We start from the raw sequence: 21,184 nt of genomic DNA on the forward strand, positions 1-21,184 counted from the left end.
TGTTCACTAAATAATAAACAATGATTTAAACGATTAGTTATGTTGTGGATTCTCACTAAATATGTGAACTTTTTTTAATAGTTTTTTATGTTTTATTTTATACTAAAAAAGATTATTTTTTCAATTAAGTTTCTACTGTTAAATTTTTTTATTGAATGAGTCACATGTTAAGTAATTGATGGGATGTTAAATTATGATTTGTGATTTGATTTTAATTCAAAAAAAATTTATGTTTAATTTTTGTATTTTTTAAATTTTGATGTTATTGGTTATTGAAATAATGTTCATGAATCATACATAATCCAATAAGAATATAAAAATATAAAAATATATTTCGATAGTTAAAATTATGAAGTGAAATGCAATTTAAATTTAACCAAATTTAAGAGTACAAAATTTTGGCATACAAAATTTATGCATACAAATCTATTTGTACAAAATTTAATTCATACAAATATATAATGTGGATGGTAATAAAATTAAATAATACTTATTATTAATGTCTTATAAAATCATAGAATTTTAAAATTATAAAATTTTAAAATCATAAAATTTCAATAATATAAAATTGTAATATACACAATTTTAAAATAATAAAATAATAAGATTATATATAATAAAGAACTCACAACAGCTACGCATACCTTAACAGAAAAAATTAATACTTAATTGAAAAAAATAAATTTTTTTAGTATTCACTCACCATAAAAATGTATTAGAGACTCGATTCTAAATTTTCAAATTTATTATAAATTTAAAACATAATTAAATTATAAATAAATATAAATAATTTTATATTTTGTAATAATTTATACTTAGAAAATAATGAACTAAAGAAAATTAATTTATAATTTTGAAAACTTCCTTTTATCTAAAATAATAAATATTCCCGATATGTTTTAATAAAATATTTTTTCTTTATAATTTATCGATAAAAAGTTGTTATTGACGTATATTTATTAAAATATCTTCATCTATAAACAAACAAATAATATGATTTCATCGAATATATATTGAATTTAAAACAAATATATATATATATATATATATATATATATATATATATATATATATATATATAATAACACATTCATTTCCAATTTTGGAACAAGAATCTCAAGATTAATTTTTTAACATTTTTTATTGTATTTTTCAATAATTAATACTGTGGGGATAGTATATAATTTAGGTCATTTATTTAATTTTAATTAAGATGGTTGTGTATAGATATAGTTTTGTGATCGTAAAGTTTTGATAAGAATAAAGAAGTTGGTGATTTTGGATAATTAGAATGGTAGAAAAAATAAAAGATAGAAAGAATATTAAAAAAAATCAATTTAACAATTATTGTTAAATTATTAACTATGCTGTTGAGTTAGATAAAACAATAATATCAAAACTACTTATATTTATATATATATATATATATATATACACTAGCGTAACACAGGCGCTATCGCGCCTGTGTGTATATATTTTTTAAATATACGTGATATTATATTAGTAGGTGATAATATGATAATGTTATTAAGTTAATATATATATATATATATTAGAATTATATTTATTAAAAATAAAGTGAAATATATCAGAACAGATAAAAGAATAACCATTAATAAATAAAGAAGAAGTAGAGACATCTGATTTTATAAAATTTTTGTAAAAGTAACGGTCAATTTTAAAAAATTTAAAAAATTGTTATATTTAAAGGGTAAAATCGGTATTTTAAAAAGTGGACACAAAAAGGGGAATCCCCTTTATATATTGTTATAGATATATATATATATATATATATATATATATATATATATATAATTTTATTTTTTGTATTCGATTCTGACGGTTGTTAATTATAGTGGTGAACCTTACGAACCGTATGGAAAATAACCTGACCCAAATGATAACTTTGCAGTGAGTTAAGAGTTTAGTTTGTTTCACTGATCACAGTCACAGGTAGCTTTCGCACACTCCCTTATTTCGTGCGCAAACTCTTCCTGTTGTTCCCTTTCTTCTCCACTTCCATCACACTCTCACTGTGCCATCATCTTCACAATCACGCCCTTCTCCGCGACCATCACATTCGCAGGTATTCTACATTCTCTCTTCTCATTCTCCTCGCAATTGGGTCTCCGTCATTTTTCATACTTTTTTTTTTCCTCATTCCCTCCTACCGATTCCTAATATAGGCAAATGGGTGATTCCTACGTTAGCGTTCCAACAATGACATCTTTTTTTCTCTCTTAATTTTGATCAGACATTGTTGCCGGGTTAGTGATTATGGGATGTTATTGTTGGCTGAAGTGAGATGTGTTCCTGTGTGAAGTTTTGTTCTTTTCGTCCAAGTTTGGATTTTTTCGTTGTGGGTAACGATTGATTCGTTTGGCAGTTCAAATGGGTCTAGTTTGTTTCGTGTTGTGAGTTCGGTTTAGGGTTTAGATTTGAGGTTTTTGTTTCTCGTTGGATCTGGGGTAATCTGCTGAGGCAAGTACGGTAATACGACTAGGTATTTGATTATTATTTTTCTTTGGGATGTAATATTTGGTTACATGATAAATTAAGGTGGTCTCACTTCATTTCGAGAGAATGTGGGTGTTTTGTTGTCGTTTTATATTGTGCCTTTTCTTAGTTATATTGTTTTTATTAGTTTCTCACAATTGTCTCTTGTGAGGGAGTGGACACTAGCTAGTTTATTTTATCTGAACCTGTTTTATTCTCGATTGATTAGTCAACACCAATTTCTATCAGTGTTATGCGTCTGCATTAACTGTGTTCCTTTTTATGCATTCAGTCTTGTTGGGAAGACTGCTTATAGATATGTACACTGCTTGTTACTTACTACTATTAGTTTTTTAAGTGGTAATAAAATTGAAGGTTAATAATCAGAGTCAGTTATTGAAGCGTAGCCATCTTGGATTAGCGGCTAGTTTAACTAAGTGCAATTGTTGATGCCTCCAACTTGGTAACATCAAGAAGCTAAACTCAAGGACTGCTTCTAGTATTCAAATCCCCTCAGCTTTAATCTAGCTAACCGGTGTCTTATAAATCAGGCTTCATCTTCTAATGTTACCCATGCTTTCCATTTTGTCTCAATTTGCCTCATCTACTTGCTCCTACATGACACCCAAAAACAACGTATGAATATTATATGCACGTACACAGCAACTATACGGTTCATATTTCTGTTTTGCCTCTCTTTGTGGTATTGAATATATTGACATGTTGATCTAAGAGATATTATGTCTAGCAGAGATTTGTTGGTTTATTTCATCATTAACACATATTAAACTTTGAACATATGGATTATGTTTCTCTAAAAGAACTCATATCTGTTCTATACAAAAACAATGAATTCCCTCTCTCTCTAGGTGAGATCAATTACTTGGATCAAATGATACCACTGTGTTTTGTCCAAAAACTATTATTTTGGAGTGACCATTTAGATTCAAATAGAATAACATTCTTTGTTTTTCCAATTTTTGTGTATCTAGATTTTCTTGAGTTTCAATACTGACCAACGTGTTTTGGACAGATGGCCTTGCAAACAGCTACTCCTCCAACTGCTCCCAGTGCCCAAGTTGTGGGTAATGCATTTGTTGAACAATATTACCACATTCTTCACCATTCACCAGATTTGGTCTATCGGTTTTACCAGGACTCTAGTGTGATTAGCCGTCCTGATTCCAATGGTGTGATGACATCAGTTACAACCATGAAAGTAAGTTTTTTTGATACAAAACTGGTGCCTCTACCACCTCTTTTAGTTCCTAAAAATGTTTCCTCTGATGCCTTGTTGAAAGATAAGAAACATTGTAAATATGATGTAATTCTACGTTTTGATATCCATTATCATTCATTGCTAACGAATTGCTAGTTAAATAAACTGCTATATGTTCATACTATCTACTAATGTATTGCTAATTCATTTTTTACCCCGTTCATTTTCATACTATTTTTTGAGAATCTGATGGGTTGTACTTCTATTTTCTTGTGTTTTACTATGTTTAGAAGGATGAAACATCGTTCATTTAAATTTTATGCTGCTTCTTTAAATGTTTAGTGGATATATCGCAGGCTTTCTGCCAATCTCTAAGTGTATGGGTTTGTGGTGCAGGGCATTAATGAGAAGATTCTTTCACTAAATTTCAAGGAATTTAAAGCAGAAATAAAGACTGCAGATGCTCAAAAGTCGTACAAGGAGGGAGTGACTGTGCTGGTCACTGGATGTTTGACTGGCAAGGATAACATGAGAAGAAAATTTGCACAGTCGTTCTTTCTTGCTCCACAAGACAATGGCTATTTTGTTCTTAATGATGTTTTTAGGTATGTAGAAGACGATGAACCATCAGAACTACCTCCAGTTAATGGAGATGAGGATGCAGCTACTGTTAAAATAACCCCAGAACCAGGCAAGATTATAATTAAAAAAATTGTATTTTCTGGTGCAAAGTTTATTCAAGAGTTGTATTCATGCTGTTCTTATTTCTTTACAGAATCCATTCATGTTGCTGATTCTCCTGCCCCAGACTCCACTAATTCTCCTGTGATCAAAGGTCAAGTTGTTGCGGAGAATGCTTATGCTCCACCTAATCACCACGAGAGACAGATACCTGCTGAAAACGAAGACAATGTAGAATCCCATTTTCGGTCAAATGGCAATGACGATTCTCAGGCCACAGAAGTGGCTTCTTTAGCTCAGGAGGATGCTCCAAAGCAGTCTTATGCATCAATTGTAAGTATTGCTACAAATAGTTCACTTACAACCGCTGTCATTATTCTTTTGAAGCTTATTGATTTGTTGTTAGGTGAAAGTCCAAAAAGGGAGTTCAGGACCAACTAAAATTTATGTGCCTACTAATACGCTAAAGTCAGGGCCTAACAAAACTGAGAACCTGGTAGTTGAGTCAGTAGAATCCGATGAAGTGCCTGAAGCAGCTTTGGATATTGTTAACGACCCTGAAAGTAGTGATGCTCATGAGGAAGGTACATGTTATTTGTTTCAATTTTCACATACGTCATGCTGTGTTGTCTTTCAAAGTTTTGGAGAAAATGAATTTTAAACACATCATTTATTTTTGTCAAGTCATTAAGTTCACTGATTGCAACACAGCCATATATTTTTCTTGAACATATTTGTGCTTCTTTCTGATAAACAAATTCTGCCAACAGTTGAAGGACACTCCATTTACATTCGAAATTTACCTTTAAATGTGACGGTTGGTCAGTTGGAAGCGGAATTTAAGAAATTTGGCCCCATCAAGCCGGAAGGCATCCAAGTCAGAAATAACAAGGTGATTATTGGGTTAAGAGGCTTTTCAAATTGTCTTTTTGCATTTTCTTCAACCCTAATGCAGTTTTGTTGGAAACACTTTATTTGTCTTTACAGCAACAGGGATACTGTTTTGGCTTTGTTGAGTTCCTATCTCTAAATTCGATGAATAGTGCAATTCAGGTATTGTCCTCATTACATCACGTGGTAGCTTAGATTTCTAGAATTTTGGCTTTTAATCATGCTAGCTAATTATATTTATTGTGTTGAAGATGCTTGAAAATGGGACTGATTTCAAGTTGGAACTTGGATGCAGTTGTACATATAATATCACTGCTGCATTAGATGATAACAATTTGGAATAATGACTTATATGTTGAAAATTATAAAAAAAAATTCTTCGTTCAAACTTAAGCTTATTCTCTTGTTTACATAAGTCTTCTATTGACACAAGCCTCAACCATCTCTGCATCAAGCTGGAAGCCTATAGTTCATCTCCTTTATAGCTGACTCATTCTTGGTAGCGCATTAGTTCTACATTTAGCTGGTGGTAGTTTCTGCAATGCACTTTTTTGAGTTTGAGGCAATCTTGGATAGCGGCCAGCTCTAAAAACGCTGTCCGGAGATATCATATAGACAGCCGGTATTTTGTACACACACACACACACAGATAGATATATATATATATATATATATATATATATATATATATATATATTATGTATATATATAAACTCTCAAAACTGATAAAATTACTCAAAAATAACAATATCCATAATTAACAATAAAAAGTCATAGGTGTCTTCAACAAACATACAAGTAAACAGAACATACAAAAGTCAAATACTCATTTCTTAGATTGAAATTATGAATATCATCTTCAAAATCCAAGCCTTTATCATTTTTACTACTATTACATCTATAGGTTTCAATTTTGGAAAATTAAAATCCCAACCTCCAGAAAAGCCCTAATGTTTCTGATCTAACTTATTTTTTAGAATCAACACAGTGTGGCCTTACATTCCACTATTTGTTCTATGGCTGCTACACTAAACTGCTCGGCTATAGCAGCACCTGTAGTGGGCAAGGGCAGTTTCCTGCTGCTGTGCTGCTCTATTGAACATATTCTTTAAAACAATGACAGCTCTTTAATCTGTGCTATGCTAGTATTAGTAATATCCTGGTTTAGTATCCTTGGGTTTCTTTCCATCTTCCTGTATTTTGATATGGCATCGAATTAATTGTCTTCCATTTTATTTTTAGATTTAGTATGTGCATAAAACATCATGAATGATTGTTTAACTAAATATCATGGGAGATGAATATTTCTCGAGTGTGTTAAGAACCATATGTGTATAGCAAATAAAACCTGAAACAAATTTTATATCTTGTGGAAGAGTTAAATTTGCAAAAATGTATCATATAACTTAGACAATTGTTGGACTGTGCATGTCTAGGGAAGAGCTATGGTACACTCAATTTGTGGATCCACCAAATTAGAAATTAAAACAAAATCAATCATACTATTACAATAAAATTCTTGAAGTCTTAAATGTTTTAGTTTATTTCCTAAAGTGTACGAGCATGCTGCTGTATGTTGAAATTCACCTCGGTGCAAATTGAATTTTCCATTCACCTTGTTATTCTGAAGAAGGGGTTTAAATGTTGTCCAAACTGAAGGTCTCCCAATTTAAAGCCAAACAATTCATCTTATCCTTAGACCCCTTCACTCAATGGCTGCACTTGACTTTAGTGCATCGTAGAACCATATCCTATAGACAGACAACCTTGTTAGCCTTGCTGATGTACGTTAAAGTGGGGACAGAAGAAAGCAAGATTATAACTCCACTACACTGTAATTTGACCTAATCCTGTCTAAGCATTACAGAAAGTCACTTGAAGATTATAGGTTGTGGGTTTGGAAAGAAGTAACAGAGAGACAGCAAAAGTAATGCAGAGTGTATGATTGATTGAATGTAATGTGTTCAACAAAACTCCTATTTATATTACTGATTAGGTCAATACAAGAACAAGTATTACCATACAAACTCACTAGGATGAAAGCAATAACAACTAGAGATACTACAACTGTGACAAACCCACTAACAGTAAAACTGTAACCTGTTACAATAAGGAAATACACCAAGAAAGAATGATAGAGAAACTAAATATATCTTTAATATTTTCTAGCACTCCTTCAAACTTGTGTTTTCTAAGCTTTAACTAGTAACAAGAGGTAGGAGAAGAAATAGCAACATGTTGAAACTATATTAAAAGAAGATAAAAGAAAAAGACCTGGCACTACCAGATACTGAGCCATCCAAACACGGCATTTTGAAAAGGAGATTAGACCAACTAACCTAGAATTTTTACTTTCTCTCGTAATTTTATATAATGTTTGAAGTTATCTGTGCTTTCTAAATGATTTCTCCATTTGTTATTTCAAATTTAATGCAAAAAACTTAAGATCTTTGAGCATTATTTAAGACAGTCAGTTCATTTTGTCAGGCTTCACCTATTCCTATTGGGGGGCGTCAAGCTGTAGTTGAGATAAAGAGAACCACTACTCGAGGTAATATGAAGCTTAACTATCATGAATAAAATTGTTATCATTCATTCCACAAAGAAGAGAAATAGTGATGATTTCATAATAGTTCACAAAATGCTAATTGTGTTTGTTCTGTTTCAGTTGGCAGTGGCATTAGCAATGCTGGAAGACCTAGGATCCCACCCGGTAGGGGTGGGTTACGAAATGACTCTTTCAGGGGCCGTGGGAACTACGGTGGCGGTCGTGGATACGGTCGGAGTGATTATGTAAGCCGTGGTGGTGACTTTTCTGGTAGAGGTCGTGGTCATGGTGAAGGGTATCACCAAGGAAGAGGGAGAGGTGGCAGGTCAAGCGGACCAAAACAGGATGCTGCTGTTTTGAACTGAAGTACTGAATGATTTTTGGGAGATTGTTCTGTGACCCGTTTTTTTGGTCAGTTACAAGCATGCATATTCTTGGAATTATCTTCCCACCCTCAACCTTCGAATCTTTCTTTCACTGCATTTGCACAGTTGTAGTATCTCTAGTTGTTATTGCTTTCATCCTAGTGAGTTAGTAGTCATCAGGAATAGGTATACTCTTTTCTTTTTAAAAATTTAACAGATGCTATGACTGGAATTCACATTAGGTTAACCATCACTCCTTTTTTTATTCGTTGCTATCATGCAACAATTTTACATCCAATTTCACATTTTAATTTAAAAAGGCTTATTATTATTATTATTATTGGTTCCAAATTTTGTTTAAGATTATTCGTAAAATTTAAAATGAACCTGGGTTAACTACTGTTTTATATGTTCTGCTATCTGTTTGGAAGATTCTATAGAAGATATACATGGAATGGTTGAATAAGGAAAAAGTAAGAACGGTTAAATATTGTATTGGTAAAGGATGAATAGGGATGTCATCCGGAGGGGGGTACGGTATGAGTAATATTTTTTAAGTGTTCTATTTCTCGGATAAATATCATTTTATATCCATTTTTATGTAATTGTGTGTATATTCGTTTTGCGTGTATTTACATGTTTTTTAATATTCATAGATATTTGTAATTATTTACAAATTTCTTTTCATAACATATTTTGATTATAAATCTAAATAAAATACAAGAGATAATATTCATAGATTTTAAATAAATAGTGTTGATCAACTGTTTCTAAAAATGAAAAATTTTTAAAATTAATTAATAAAATATAATTCATTCAAAATTAATATGTTAATATTTTAATTATATTTATTTTTTTAATTTAAATTATAATATAACGAGTATGGATATTCATGTTTATGAAAATTATGGTACACATATTCATTCCGTTGTAAGTATTATTCTTGAATATTTATTTACAAATATATATCTTTTACTTGTGAATTTTATCTACATATATTTATGGTACGAGTATTCTCACATTCTAAGGATGAAGGCAATAAAATGGTAACATGGTACTATAATAATTTTTTGCATTTTATATCTTTGGAATGCTATTTATTTCTTAATCTGATCCTTAAATACGTGGCACACGTCCAATCTAATCTTTAAAATGGTTAAAAATCTATTTTAGGGACTCAAATTGTAAAAATGTTGAATTGGTACATAATATCAATTTTGTAATAAAATAGACCTCGATTTACATTTAATTTGGTTTTCAAAATTATACTCTAATAACTATTATACATATTTAGAAACTAAAATTAATATTTCATTTTTAAGGACTAAATGGATAATATCTCCCCCTTTTTACTTTCAAAATCAGTTATTTAAAGGACGCGACCACACAAAAAATATAAAATATTTAATAGTGTTTATTGAATAAACAAGATTGTTGGATAAAGCTTTCAAAACCATTTTCACACGCTTAATATAGAAAATGTGAGTCCCATGTTCATTTGGGCTGAACTGACTTTGAATTCTATGAACAATGTCTTATGTCGTAATCTTTTTAAAAAAAAAAAAAGCATATAACAAATTCGACAAATAATACAATGATTAAAAAGAAGAAAAAGTGACAAAAAAAAATAGAGTATATTTTGATTGCCTTCACACTGAAAAATAATTTTGAAAGCTAGTATTTTGTTTTGAAAGAAGAAAAAGAAGGTGCGAATGAATGCTTTTGTAAAGGTATTTTGTTTAGTGATAAGTGTACATGTTTGTCTGTTGAACTACGTATTGGATACCGTAGAAAAGACATTAAAGAAAGAAAATGAAAATTGTTGTTTGATTGAATGTTGAGTGTTGCAGCAGCAGTAGCAATAATAGGAAAAAAAAATGTGGGAGAGAGAGAGAGAGAAGGGTGGGTTTAAAAAGAAGGAGAAGCAGAAAGAGACACGTGTCAAAGAGAGATGGGTGGTTACGTTGCAGAGACTAATAACTCTGTTCCACCAGTCACCTCAGTCTGACACACAACCTACGCTTTTTTTCACCACATTCACGTTAGCCACGTCACCCTCTCTCTGCAACTTGCTCTCTCTCCAACCGTGCAGGGACGCGTGGCACTCACCCGCTCAACGCAGAAAAGCAAAAGCGCAAGTTGGCCTCTGCGCTGGGCCCCACAGCCGGATCTCAATATCTCATCTGCTGCCGTGTTGTCCGGAGATTCCTTGGGTTTCTGTCTCTCCCCAACCATTCTCTACCGTCGGATCCCAATCATCGTTTTCTTACGTACGATTCACGATTCTCCCTCACACAACTTGCTATTTCAATTTTTTTAATTTCTTCTCTTATTGACAAAATCATTCAAACTATATAGCTGTTAAAAGGTTGCAAATCTTCCTCTTAATCTGGTTTATTCTGAGTTTGAGTTGAATTAAAATATTTTTATAAATTTTAATAGGTTAATTTTGATTCGATTTACTTAGAATTCGATCGATTCGGATTCGATTCGTGGAGAGCCGAATTGGTTTACCAACCTGCAAATAAAGAATCACACACATGTTCCTTGTTAAGTTGAGTTTTGCATTTGGATCATGTTAGGTTATTTTTTCTTAGCCAATATATAAATAATTTATATTTTTGTGATTGTGGTTTGTATTTGAATTGTATTAAAGTTTATTTTAATTTTAATTACAATTATAACTTAGTTTTGATTAAAAAAAATAAAAATAAAAATGTATTTTTTGTAATTAAATGAACCCATGAACCAATTCCGTACTAGGTCGGATTGGATTCAAATTTTGTTAATTCACTAATAAATGAGTTGGATTAGATTGACTCTCTAAATAATCAATTTATAATGGGTCGAGTCAAATCAGACAAAATTATTCATTTTGATAGCTCTGCAAACTACACACGTTTCTGTCATCCTCGTAGCTAATTTAGGAGGACAAAAATGTAAACACAATTTTTTTACATCGCTCAAACCCTAAATGGACCACTCCTTGTTATATTTTCTTATTCGATGTGAACGATGCTCTATCGTACTAAAAATTATTCCTTTAAACATTACTTGAATTCATATATTTCACTGAAATAGAACCTTGGATAGAATTATATATACTCTCTGCTCCTTCTAATCATACAGAATAATAGTAATAGAACAAAACCATGATGAGCAAGCAAATGTAAGATAAAGGATTGATTAAATTTATAGTAATTGGTTTAAAAAACCACTAATCCTCTGTCTGATACAATAAAAAATAAATATATTAAGAGACACGTTTATGAAAAATAAAGTCATTTTTAAAATGGTTTGGTTGAGAGAAATAATTAAGAATTGGGTAAGAAAGAAAATAATAAAAAAATGAAAAGGTGTTTATTATTAATTGGTTGTTTTTAAAAAAGTAATTGCTTGAATAAAAATTTCGATAACTGCTTTTTTTAAAAAAACAAACAATGGTAAAATATAATTGAAGTTTGGTTTTCGTTTCTCATTTACTCTTAAGTTCTCAAGGTTTTTGCCATTGCTAAAATGTATACATAATAATCTAGATGCCAAAATATTAAATATGCAAGTTAGTAAACAAATAAATTAAAACTGAAGGATTTCAAAGGTTTTGAACTTGAATTATCTGTATTCAATATTGAAGTTTCAAAATAGAAAATTTGGGTAAATTTTGAATTTACGAAAAGTGTATTTATTTCAATTTGATTGTTTTTCTTGAAGATAGTAAAATATATATAAAACATTGTAAGTTTTATTATTTATTACACATGTTTATGATCAATTTATACATTTAGTGTTATCAAAATATTAATTTCTTTTAAATAAGTGTATAGATAATATTTTAAACATAGATTGGTGTGCCAAACATATTTTTAAAATTTTTAAAAATTGAATGTACTTATTAAAGAGATGAAATGGTGGTTATCTGAACACTCAGATTAGTTTTATATTATGTACTTTGGATATAAACATGATTGATTTTATTGATCTACGCAAAGACTCATAAACAAACTGAATAAAAGTAAAGAATTACTTTTTGGTTAGACGAACGCGTGTTTATTAACTAGAAGGCAAACACGTCCTTAAGTTATTGGAGATAAATTCGGTGCTCAGGTGATCGAAGTGGGTGCGTAAAAGCCAAAAGAAATTGTAAGAAAACATTGTCGTATATTCTGCAGAGGGGTTTTTACGTTGTAAGAGAGCGTCGAAAAAGTACTCCGAAAAAAACAAGGACCCAGAACATGCATTTGCAATGAGAGGTGTCGTCATAACCGATGAAAGTGTGTGATGATTCATCATTCAATCGAACTAGTTGGTCGTGTACAGGAAAAAGGAACGAGTGCAACTGGGTAACCCTCCCTCCCTCACCCTTTCACCTCAATCAATTTGCTGTTATTAGTTTCACTTAGACACAAAATTAACTTCAAACAATCCAATAAACCGGTGGGGACCGATTCAGAATACTCATCAAATGATGTGTTACAACGAAGAAAATAGGAAACATATTTTAAAGAAAAATTATAAATGAGAAAAGGTTCATAAATATATTGTAACATGAATGACAGAAGCACATGTGTTGATCTTTCGTTGTTCACTGTCTGTCCATGTAGGCTCCACGTTCAAGCTTGTTCATATTATTCATACTTCAACTTAAAATTCTGAAAATAATAATTAATTTTCTAACTGTAACTGTAACTAAATTTTATCAAATTTAACACTATATAAAAAAATCAGTTACTCAGATGTAAAATGCAGTAATTAAAAGATAGGATCCAGAAAGGGATGTGTTATATTATTGTAGACTATACATGACATAAAATCTGGGATTGATTCAGTCATGTGAATAGATAAAATAAAATATTTTTTTTTTCTTTTTGAAAAAAATAAAAAGTGAGTGAGTGCAAGCTGGGTGTTGTGTGGGTATGATCGTTATCTTGTATTGCAGTATTCATACTAACCAATATATGTGTCACCTTCTTATTCCATCACGTGTAGTTTATTGCTCTCACTCTCACCATTGTGGCGACACGTGTGCATCGAAAATTGCAACCATCTATCCCAATCTGCTTCTCCCCTTCCACCTTTCCTTTCTCACAAGACAAACACAACCCAACAACACAATTGCCTCGTACGTGCCACCTCACCACTCTCTCTCATTGCCACGTGTCCCTCCAAACTCCCCTCCTCTCCCCACGTGTCGCCTCCTTATCCCTTAGCCCCATTCTCGTCATTTCACATCTTTTCACTCTGCTCTTTTTCCTTTATCTCATTAATTCTCTTATTTCCTTTCTCTCTCTCTCTACCCCCTCCCACCACAACACACTCAGAAAATGTAGAAATGCAACAAAATTTTCTTCCAAACAAAAACGTATGAATTGGTCGGTTTAGCAATGAATCATCTTCCCTTACCCACATAATCACCACCTCCAATTTTACATCTTTTTTGCCAGGTTTTACCCTCTCTGTCTCTTTCTCTGTTTCTGTCTCTTAGTTTCTTTCAATGGCACAAGTTCAAGACAGAGACAACACCCGCAACAACCATCATTACATTTCTTCAGCACCCACAACAACAGCACAATCTCCAATGAACAATTTGCCCCGAGATCTGTTGAGGAGCTTCATGGGAGTGAACAATCATCACGGCCACCATGGTAATCATCAGAATTTGCCTGTACCGGTGGTGAAGTTAGAGGAAGAAGAGGAGTTGGAACTAAGTCTCGGGCTTTCGATGAATGGTCGATTTGGGGTGGACCCCACCGCCAAGAAGATAAAGAGAACTACGTCGATTCCGGAGTTCGTGAGGGACGAGATGGGGTACGCTGTTGTGCAGTGCACGGCGCCTCTGGTGAGGACGTGCTCGCTGCCGACGGAGACGGAGGAGGAGTGGCGGAAAAGGAAGGAGTTGCAGACGCTGCGCCGCATGGAGGCGAGGAGGAAGCGCTCCGAGAAGCAGAGGAATTTGAAGGCTCTCAGAGAGCAACAGCAACAACAGCAACCAAGGGTTGGGTCTGAAGGGAATAATCCTGTGGAACAAAGTGCAGGGGCTTACGCTGAGGGTGCCCCCCTGGGGAGAACCGTGTCGTTGACCACACGCGTTTGTGGACTCGGTTTGAATGGGGACAGCGAGAAAGAGAAGAAGGAAAAGGGTGGAGTGGTGTTGGCGCCTCCATCGCCTTCGCAGGGTTCCATTGGTTCTTCGGGAACCTCAGAAGTTGAGTCTCGACAAGGTCAAGGTAATAATTATTAATTGATATTTTTTATTTTACACTTTTCTTCAAGGACTTTTGGTTTATCTGTTTTTACATTTGCTTGCTTTCTTTGACTGTTCTGGTTTTATTCCTTTTAATTTCTTTTCCTGTTGTGTTTTTTTCCCTTTGGGATATTGGTCATCAATCAAGCAGGAAAAAAGTTGAAATTTTTTTTGCTGTTTTTTATTTTTTAACTTTTCACCTCTAGTCAGGAATTAAATTAGGGAGGGTGAGACCTACTAGGGTCCCCCATAGTGGCATGATTGTCCTAGGTTATGATATCGGGTTTGTCATTTTTTACCAAAAAAGAGAAATTGGGAGAAGTCAGCCTCTGCTTGGGTTTAACTTTTCAACTCTTAAATCAAAATCGAAATTACTGTTTTCTTAACCGATGTCAATTTGTTGAATGATCTGATGATCAAGATGAGTGAGGTTTTTTTGCAGATGTCAGATCATGTCTGCGCCAGAAAAAATTAGTCAAAGTTTTGTCTTAGTTCAATTTTGCATTTGCTAAGTAATTTTTGTAACAATGTTTAAGCTGAATTTGGCCTTTGATTTGAAATGATAACCCGGGATTGGTTATTGTTTGCACTCTTAGCCTCATCCAAAGTGGCTAGTATGCAGCATTTCACCGTGATCTTTCGTTCATACCTTTGGTTGACACTTGTTTAGGTTGAGAATGTCTCCAAAAAAGATAAGCATAAACCAGAGGTTGTATCCTTGTGTGTCATAGAAAGTGGGAGAACATGAATGTTGAAAAATTAGTAGTCATTTTTCTTGTGTAGAGCAAATACTATTACCCTTTACTTCCCTTGGATTCTGACCTCGAAACAGAACCCTGTTGATTGTGAATTCCCTTTTGAAAAATCTAATGATGGCGACTCTGTAGTACATGTAAGTTTTAAGAAATGGTTGTGTGTAATCACTGTTGCAGAGTTCTTTAGAACAACACATTAATATCTTCTAAGTGCCAAGAATTCAGAAAGGTGTGTTCCAACGGATCTATATTTTGAACTTGGAATTCCACTGAAAAATTCACTTAATCTATTCAAATATTTATGAAGTTCATGTTATCAGAATCCATTTTCAGCTTCTTGTATATAAGGGTTGGCAATAGCAAGCTAAATCGTAATTTATGAAATGCTTTGTTCTCCCTTGATCGTGCTCTATCACTTGACTAGTTGATCATTCAACACTTCTAGTCTGTCTGCAAACCCATTTTTGGTATCTTAAATTATTTTGCAACCCATTTTTTCTCCACTTCAGGACCAACACCAATAGATGTTAGAAGCCCTACTAGTGGCAACTTGCAGCCAGATAGTGAGCTGAAATCAGCAATTGCAGCCCAAGCAAGTGTTGCAGAGAATGGTAGCAAGAATGCTGGTGCAGTGGGTGTGAGAAGTGAATCTAACAAGCATTCAGTACCCCAGAACAGAACCAAAGACATTGTGAGGAACTTGTTGGAAGACATGCCCTGTGTCTCCACAAAAGGTGATGGTCCTAATGGAAGAAGGGTAGAAGGTTTTCTTTACCGGTATGGGAAAGGTGAGGAAGTGAGGATAGTGTGTGTTTGCCATGGCAGTTTTCTCACCCCTTCAGAGTTTGTTAAGCATGCTGGTGGCGGTGACGTGGCAAATCCATTGAAGCATATTGTTGTTAGTCCAAGCATTTTGTGAGGCCAAGAGAAAGAACCAACCAATCATCATGAGTCATCAAATTTTTACTCAATTGATTTCTATGTTCACTCTTGAACTCACTTTGACTTCTGATCTGCATGTTATGTTCAAGTTCTTTTCATCCTTTCAAATCATAGATAATATATTATTATGAAAGAATCTTGTTTCTTATTCAGGTATTCTTCCCTTTTCTTTTTATGCCTTAGAATGGATTTATTGGCTGGCTAGTTTTAATTTTTCTGATATCTGCCAAGTAGAAAAAGAAAAGTTTCATATGGTTTCGATATTTTACAAATGAAAAAACATTAAAAATTCTATCTTTGAAAAAGGATTCTAACTTCATAAAAATTAAGTTAGAATCATTTTTTTGTTGTATTATTTTATATATTTGATATGATATGTAACTTTGTATGGTCTGATGCGTGAACCTCTTTAAACTAAAGACCCAAAAATTATTTAGTTTTTTTATTGAGAAGAAATATTTTTCTCTGTTTATATTTATTTCTTTTTTTTCATCCATTCCCCACCCGACAGAAAAATAAATATTAAGCATCAAATGTCTGTTTTTTGTGTCTATACTTACATAATCGACTCTTTTGTGTTTTGTGTTTGTTTTTTTTTCTCGTATGTTAAAGCCTTGCTATTAATGAAGGAATTAAGAAAAACTTGTCCAAATACATGTTGCATCATACTTCATATTATTTTATTTCACGAATTAAGCATGCTTTACTAGTATAATTTTTACACTTTAAATCCATTAGAAGTTATTATTGAAACCAATGTGAAGATAATTATGTTAAGACAATTATTACAAAACGTAGTGAACTTACTGTTTATCACATGCATTATTACTACATACATACGTGTCTTGTTGAAGTATCTTAATAAGAAACTGAAAGTTGATTAAGAATTTATGAATGTTTATTTTGCTCCCATGGAATGCTTGTTAGAATTGATTAAGAATTTATGAATGTTTATTTTGCTCCATGGATGCTTCTTAAAAATGATGTAGATGCTTATAAATGCCTTAAAATGTGGACAGTTTCTTCATGTATTTCTTTCTGCATCTTCATAATTTTTGTATTTCAAATTTTGCAATCTAAAATACGTTTTTTATGAATGTGTTTTTTAATGAGAATATGGATAAAAGTTTTGGGGCACTTTCGTATATTTTTTCCTATATTTGCGTAAATTTTTGTACTTTAAATTTTACATTCTAAAATGATTTTTATAGAAATACAGGTAAAATGTATGGTGCAAGAAGAAATGATAAAGTGTGTTAGCATCAATCATCTCAAAACATTCTTCTGGAGGTCTCAGTTTAGTCAAGGTAGAGAAAACAGATTTCAGGACTTAAATTTAGGGTCAAATTAACACAAATGATATATTTTTCTTTAATTAGAAAGTAAAAAGCAAAATATAACTTTTTTAAAAATGAAAATTTTAATTTAATTTATTTTTGATGAATCCAAAATTTAAATTTTTTACATCTTCCTTAATTATCCACCAACAGCACCCAAACTTAATATTTCCACTACTTTCTCCATGGATTCAAAAAAAGCTTCAAATCAAACTTGCCGTATATTGCGTTTTTTTTTTTTTTTTCAGTTGATATGCTTTTTGTAATTTTATAGAATGACAATGAATTTCAATTCATTCTAATTTTGATTAGTTGATATGCTTTTTGTAATTTATTGAATGACAATGAATTTCAATTCATTTTAATTTTGATTTGCTGGTATGGTTGATTTTAAGGCTTTGGTTTGGCAATGGAAGTGTTAGTTAGGAAATGCCTATGTGTTGACGAACGTTGGGATTATGATTTGAGAGTTTCTGAGTTCAGTAGCATGGGAGTTTGTGGCCCAGTGCTTTGAGATGCCATGTAGCATGATGAAGAGAAATTACATTTGTAAAGCTTCTTAGTTTTCTGTATTACAAAGAGAATGATAGGGAAAAAAAAAACGGAAGTGCTTGATTAGAATTAGTCATTATCAGATAATGTGGTACACAGAAGGCATAATAGTAAGATAATAGTAAGGAGAGTATTTTAACACAATTTGTATGACTGAAGAAACGTGTGATTGGGGAAGGAAAATTTTCAATGTGGCGTGCTTTGTGGTGCTTTGGTGGGAACGTGTGTTGCGGAGTGGTGGGGGCTGTTGTTGGTGCAATGAAATGCAATGCAAATGGTGGTATTTGTCAATGCTGTGCTCCGCAAATAGTGTGTTGAATGCTGCAGTTTTGAAGTATGCACACAAACAAGAACAGGACTTTTTTTTCTTCTAATTATGTTCCATATAGAGATTTCTTTGGATACATGAGTGGATAACAAATTGTTAATAGTTTTGTTTCAACGGCTATTTTCACAATACCGACTCAAGGCGATGTCCAGTGAACTACAGAAAGTGAGTGTGAGAAGATTTTTTTATGGATTGTTCGAGTCTGATGTTACTTTTCTCAACACTATCACAGCTTCAGATTTTTTTGTGCAACAAAATGTTTAATCAGTTTGGACTTGTTGATGAATGATTGACATAATTCTTTGTTTGAAGTGTTCTCTATTCTAGGATTATCATTAAATTAACCCTGGTGCTTTTACAGCTTCGTTGTTTCAATAAGCTTGAACATCATTTGCTAATTAAGGTTCACCAGGCTCCTACATCAATAGATGACAAGCATAAACAGAGTTTTGTCAACTCCAGAAACTCTGTTAAAAGTTACAGGGAACTGAACCTCTAATTACAGTAGGAAAAATCTGCTAAACTGCAAAGTTTAAATAAAAGATTCTTGAAAATTATTAAATATTAAATTTACCTCACCACATTAACAACAACTGATATGAGATGTAGAACTTCATAAATTACAGTATACAAAAAATGTTGACAAGGATCAAATTGAAAAGTAAGATTGCAAGAACTTGTCCAAAAACTTATTTGCATTACTCCTCATCTGCTGTGAATCCACCAGAGGAGGTTACTGAATGAGTTTCCATCATCAAAACCTGTCAACCTTCTTATTTGCTTTAATGCTGTACTTTTATCATAAATTCCTTGCAAGGCATAGGTGAATCCCTTCCAGCCTTCTACATTCGTTTTATTCTTCAAAGAAGGTAGTGTCCATTCCACAAGCTCCTTCGTATAAACAGTATCAGAGAACAAGGTCTCTGTGACAGGTAACAAGGGTAGAACTTGGATACTAAGCCTGCACTCTCTACATTCCGCAGTAGCCCACCATAGCTTACTGTCCCTCTTGTTAGCCCACAGAATACCCACGATCCTGTTATCTTTTGCAAATTCTTCTTCATACAAGTTGTCTTCTGCTTTTACATGCCACCATGTTTGTGTAGCACGAATTTCCAATGCTAACAGTGTCGATCCAGTATCAACAAGACGGCTATCACCATAAGCCAGACCCATCAAAGCTGCTGCATAGTATGCATTTACAGCTTCGCTTGTACTCTCCTGATTCCTTCCATCTTCAAATTCAGTCAGCCCTGAAGCCCAAGAGTGTAACTTGTAAAGGTCAAAACACCTTAGGCGTGGATAATCTGAGTTATATCTTTGGCCCAAGTTCATAAAATCTGTCGCAAGTGAATAAGCTTGCGGTTTGAATTTTTTGCCCCAGGCAGGGTCAATCTTTGCAAGAACTGCAATTCCATAAAGGAAGTACCCCAAATGAAAATGGTGATCGTTATATATTCCAAAACCAAAATCAGCAGTTGAATCTGTGGAGCCTTGTTCAGTAACAAGTCCACGCCATTTTCTTTCGTATAGAAAACCATTCCCTTTGAAAGTTCCATCCAACCAGGGCTCAATGGTTTCCTTCAGAAACTTTCTAATCTTGGGAATCACCTTGTAATAAGACACTTCTTCTGCGATCAAGGCTAACCTTGCAGCCCTTCCAACAAGCTTCCCATAGAAATAAGATGAATTTGTTGTTATTGCAGAAGAATTCAGCCCCTTGACATCCTTATAAAGTGCAGAAACAATCTCACCAAACGACTCTTTACTGATCCCTTTCTTAGAATGCCATGTGACAGGAATAGGATCCGTCTCCAACACCCACGAATCTCCAACAACACCAACAAGATCACCGTCAACACTTCGATACTTAAAATCGTGCAGAACGGTAACGTTACAGTCACGTGATAGAAGCTTAGCATGAAGAGGGTGAGCTAGCATGAGCAAGTCCCCTGACCTTTTCTTTTGCCATTTATACTCCAAACGGAAAGGCTTGCCGAGTGTTGCATCACCCGACACGGGGTAACAAGAACTGAACTTGTCAAGAGTTGCGACATTACTGGGGTTGGAATCAGGCAACGCTGCTATACGAATGATGCCAGAAAACGGCTTGGATGTAACCTCGGAAGGAACATGGTTCAAATAGATAGGGGACGAGGTGTATATGAGCCATGTCTGAGTGTTGTTAAGCTGAATGATAAACTTGGTATTGCCATCATAGGAAGACAAAGAGAGTATGGTGTGCACTGTTTTGATGGAAAGAGAGGTTGGTTTTGTGACAGAAGCAGTTATGAAAGGGCTTCCTCTGACAAGAAAGAACCTGAGGTTGGAACTTGGGATGTCCAAAGTGACACCGAGGTCACTGTAGGATGAGATAACACGGTTTTGTCCATAGGAGGTTGTTTGAGAGGCTGAAATGGTGAGATCTGGGACAAAAACTTGGTACAACACTGCTGCTGTGAAGAAGAGAAAAGGGTAGGAGGCAGAGAGTGAGGAGTTTGAGGCCTGAATGTGATAGGGGTGAAAATACTCAGGCTGTGTACCATTTGGAATAACGAAGTTCTGGAAGAAAGAGTTTGTGGGGAATGGAGAAGAAAGAAGGTTTGGTGAGAAGTAGGTTGAAGGGTCTGGGAGAACTGTGGATTGAGTTTGAGGGAATAGAAAAGAAGGAGACATTGTTTGTGATGAGGAAGAGATGTGTTTGCTTGCTGCAATGTTTGTGCTCTCTTATATGAACCAAGCTAAGAGTTTCTTTGACCTGCCATGTTGACTTTAGAATAATTATTACACTTATTGCCTCACAATCCTTGTGTTTGGTTTTGTAATGGG

The 21,184-nt window shown here is 33.4% G+C and overlaps 3 protein-coding genes across 4 annotated transcripts; 2 read left to right on the plus strand and 1 right to left on the minus strand.

The window, feature by feature from the left end:
* The first annotated feature begins 1,926 nt into the window (after positions 1-1,926).
* LOC114183540 (nuclear transport factor 2-like) lies at positions 1,927-8,537 on the plus strand. 2 transcript variants are annotated; one of them, XM_028070594.2, is made up of 9 exons: positions 1,927-2,086; positions 3,530-3,715; positions 4,112-4,406; positions 4,491-4,729; positions 4,803-4,980; positions 5,167-5,288; positions 5,384-5,449; positions 7,775-7,838; positions 7,956-8,537. In XM_028070594.2, exons 2-9 carry the CDS (start codon positions 3,530-3,532, stop codon positions 8,198-8,200), a joined length of 1,395 nt encoding a protein of 464 aa, XP_027926395.1. In that variant the 5' UTR covers positions 1,927-2,086; the 3' UTR covers positions 8,201-8,537. The 2 variants fall into 2 exon arrangements, with proteins under 2 accessions (XP_027926395.1, XP_085529173.1); XM_085673047.1 differs by having other exon boundaries at positions 4,112-4,729.
* Positions 8,538-13,471: 4,934 nt separating this feature from the next.
* LOC114185130 (ninja-family protein AFP3) lies at positions 13,472-16,290 on the plus strand. The gene is made up of 2 exons (XM_028072663.2): positions 13,472-14,424; positions 15,706-16,290. Exons 1-2 carry the CDS (start codon positions 13,692-13,694, stop codon positions 16,113-16,115), a joined length of 1,143 nt encoding a protein of 380 aa, XP_027928464.1. The 5' UTR covers positions 13,472-13,691; the 3' UTR covers positions 16,116-16,290.
* A 2,596-nt stretch (positions 16,291-18,886) lies between these two features.
* LOC114185129 (glucan endo-1,3-beta-D-glucosidase-like) lies at positions 18,887-21,101 on the minus strand. Its single transcript, XM_028072662.2, has one exon. It carries the CDS (start codon positions 21,029-21,031, stop codon positions 19,061-19,063), a length of 1,971 nt encoding a protein of 656 aa, XP_027928463.1. The 5' UTR covers positions 21,032-21,101; the 3' UTR covers positions 18,887-19,060.
* Positions 21,102-21,184: the final 83 nt, after the last annotated feature.

Source organism: Vigna unguiculata, chromosome 5 (assembly GCF_037176805.1).
Source record: "Vigna unguiculata cultivar grain cowpea cultivar isolate G323 ecotype 2 chromosome 5, ASM3717680v1, whole genome shotgun sequence".
Classification (NCBI taxonomy): Eukaryota; Viridiplantae; Streptophyta; class Magnoliopsida; order Fabales; family Fabaceae; genus Vigna; species Vigna unguiculata.

Excerpts from the sequence above, each read along its gene's own strand:
- LOC114183540 (XM_085673047.1), top strand. The coding sequence starts at position 3,530 with ATGGCCTTGCAAACAGCTACTCCTCCAACTGCTCCCAGTGCCCAAGTT. Across the intron at positions 4,981-5,166 it reads TAGTGATGCTCATGAGGAAG|TTGAAGGACACTCCATTTAC; the intron begins GTACATGTTATT and ends TTCTGCCAACAG. Across the intron at positions 5,450-7,774 it reads CGATGAATAGTGCAATTCAG|GCTTCACCTATTCCTATTGG; the intron begins GTATTGTCCTCA and ends TCATTTTGTCAG.
- LOC114185130 (XM_028072663.2), top strand. The coding sequence starts at position 13,692 with ATGGCACAAGTTCAAGACAGAGACAACACCCGCAACAACCATCATTAC. Across the intron at positions 14,425-15,705 it reads TGAGTCTCGACAAGGTCAAG|GACCAACACCAATAGATGTT; the intron begins GTAATAATTATT and ends TCTCCACTTCAG.
- LOC114185129 (XM_028072662.2), bottom strand. The coding sequence starts at position 21,031 with ATGTCTCCTTCTTTTCTATTCCCTCAAACTCAATCCACAGTTCTCCCA.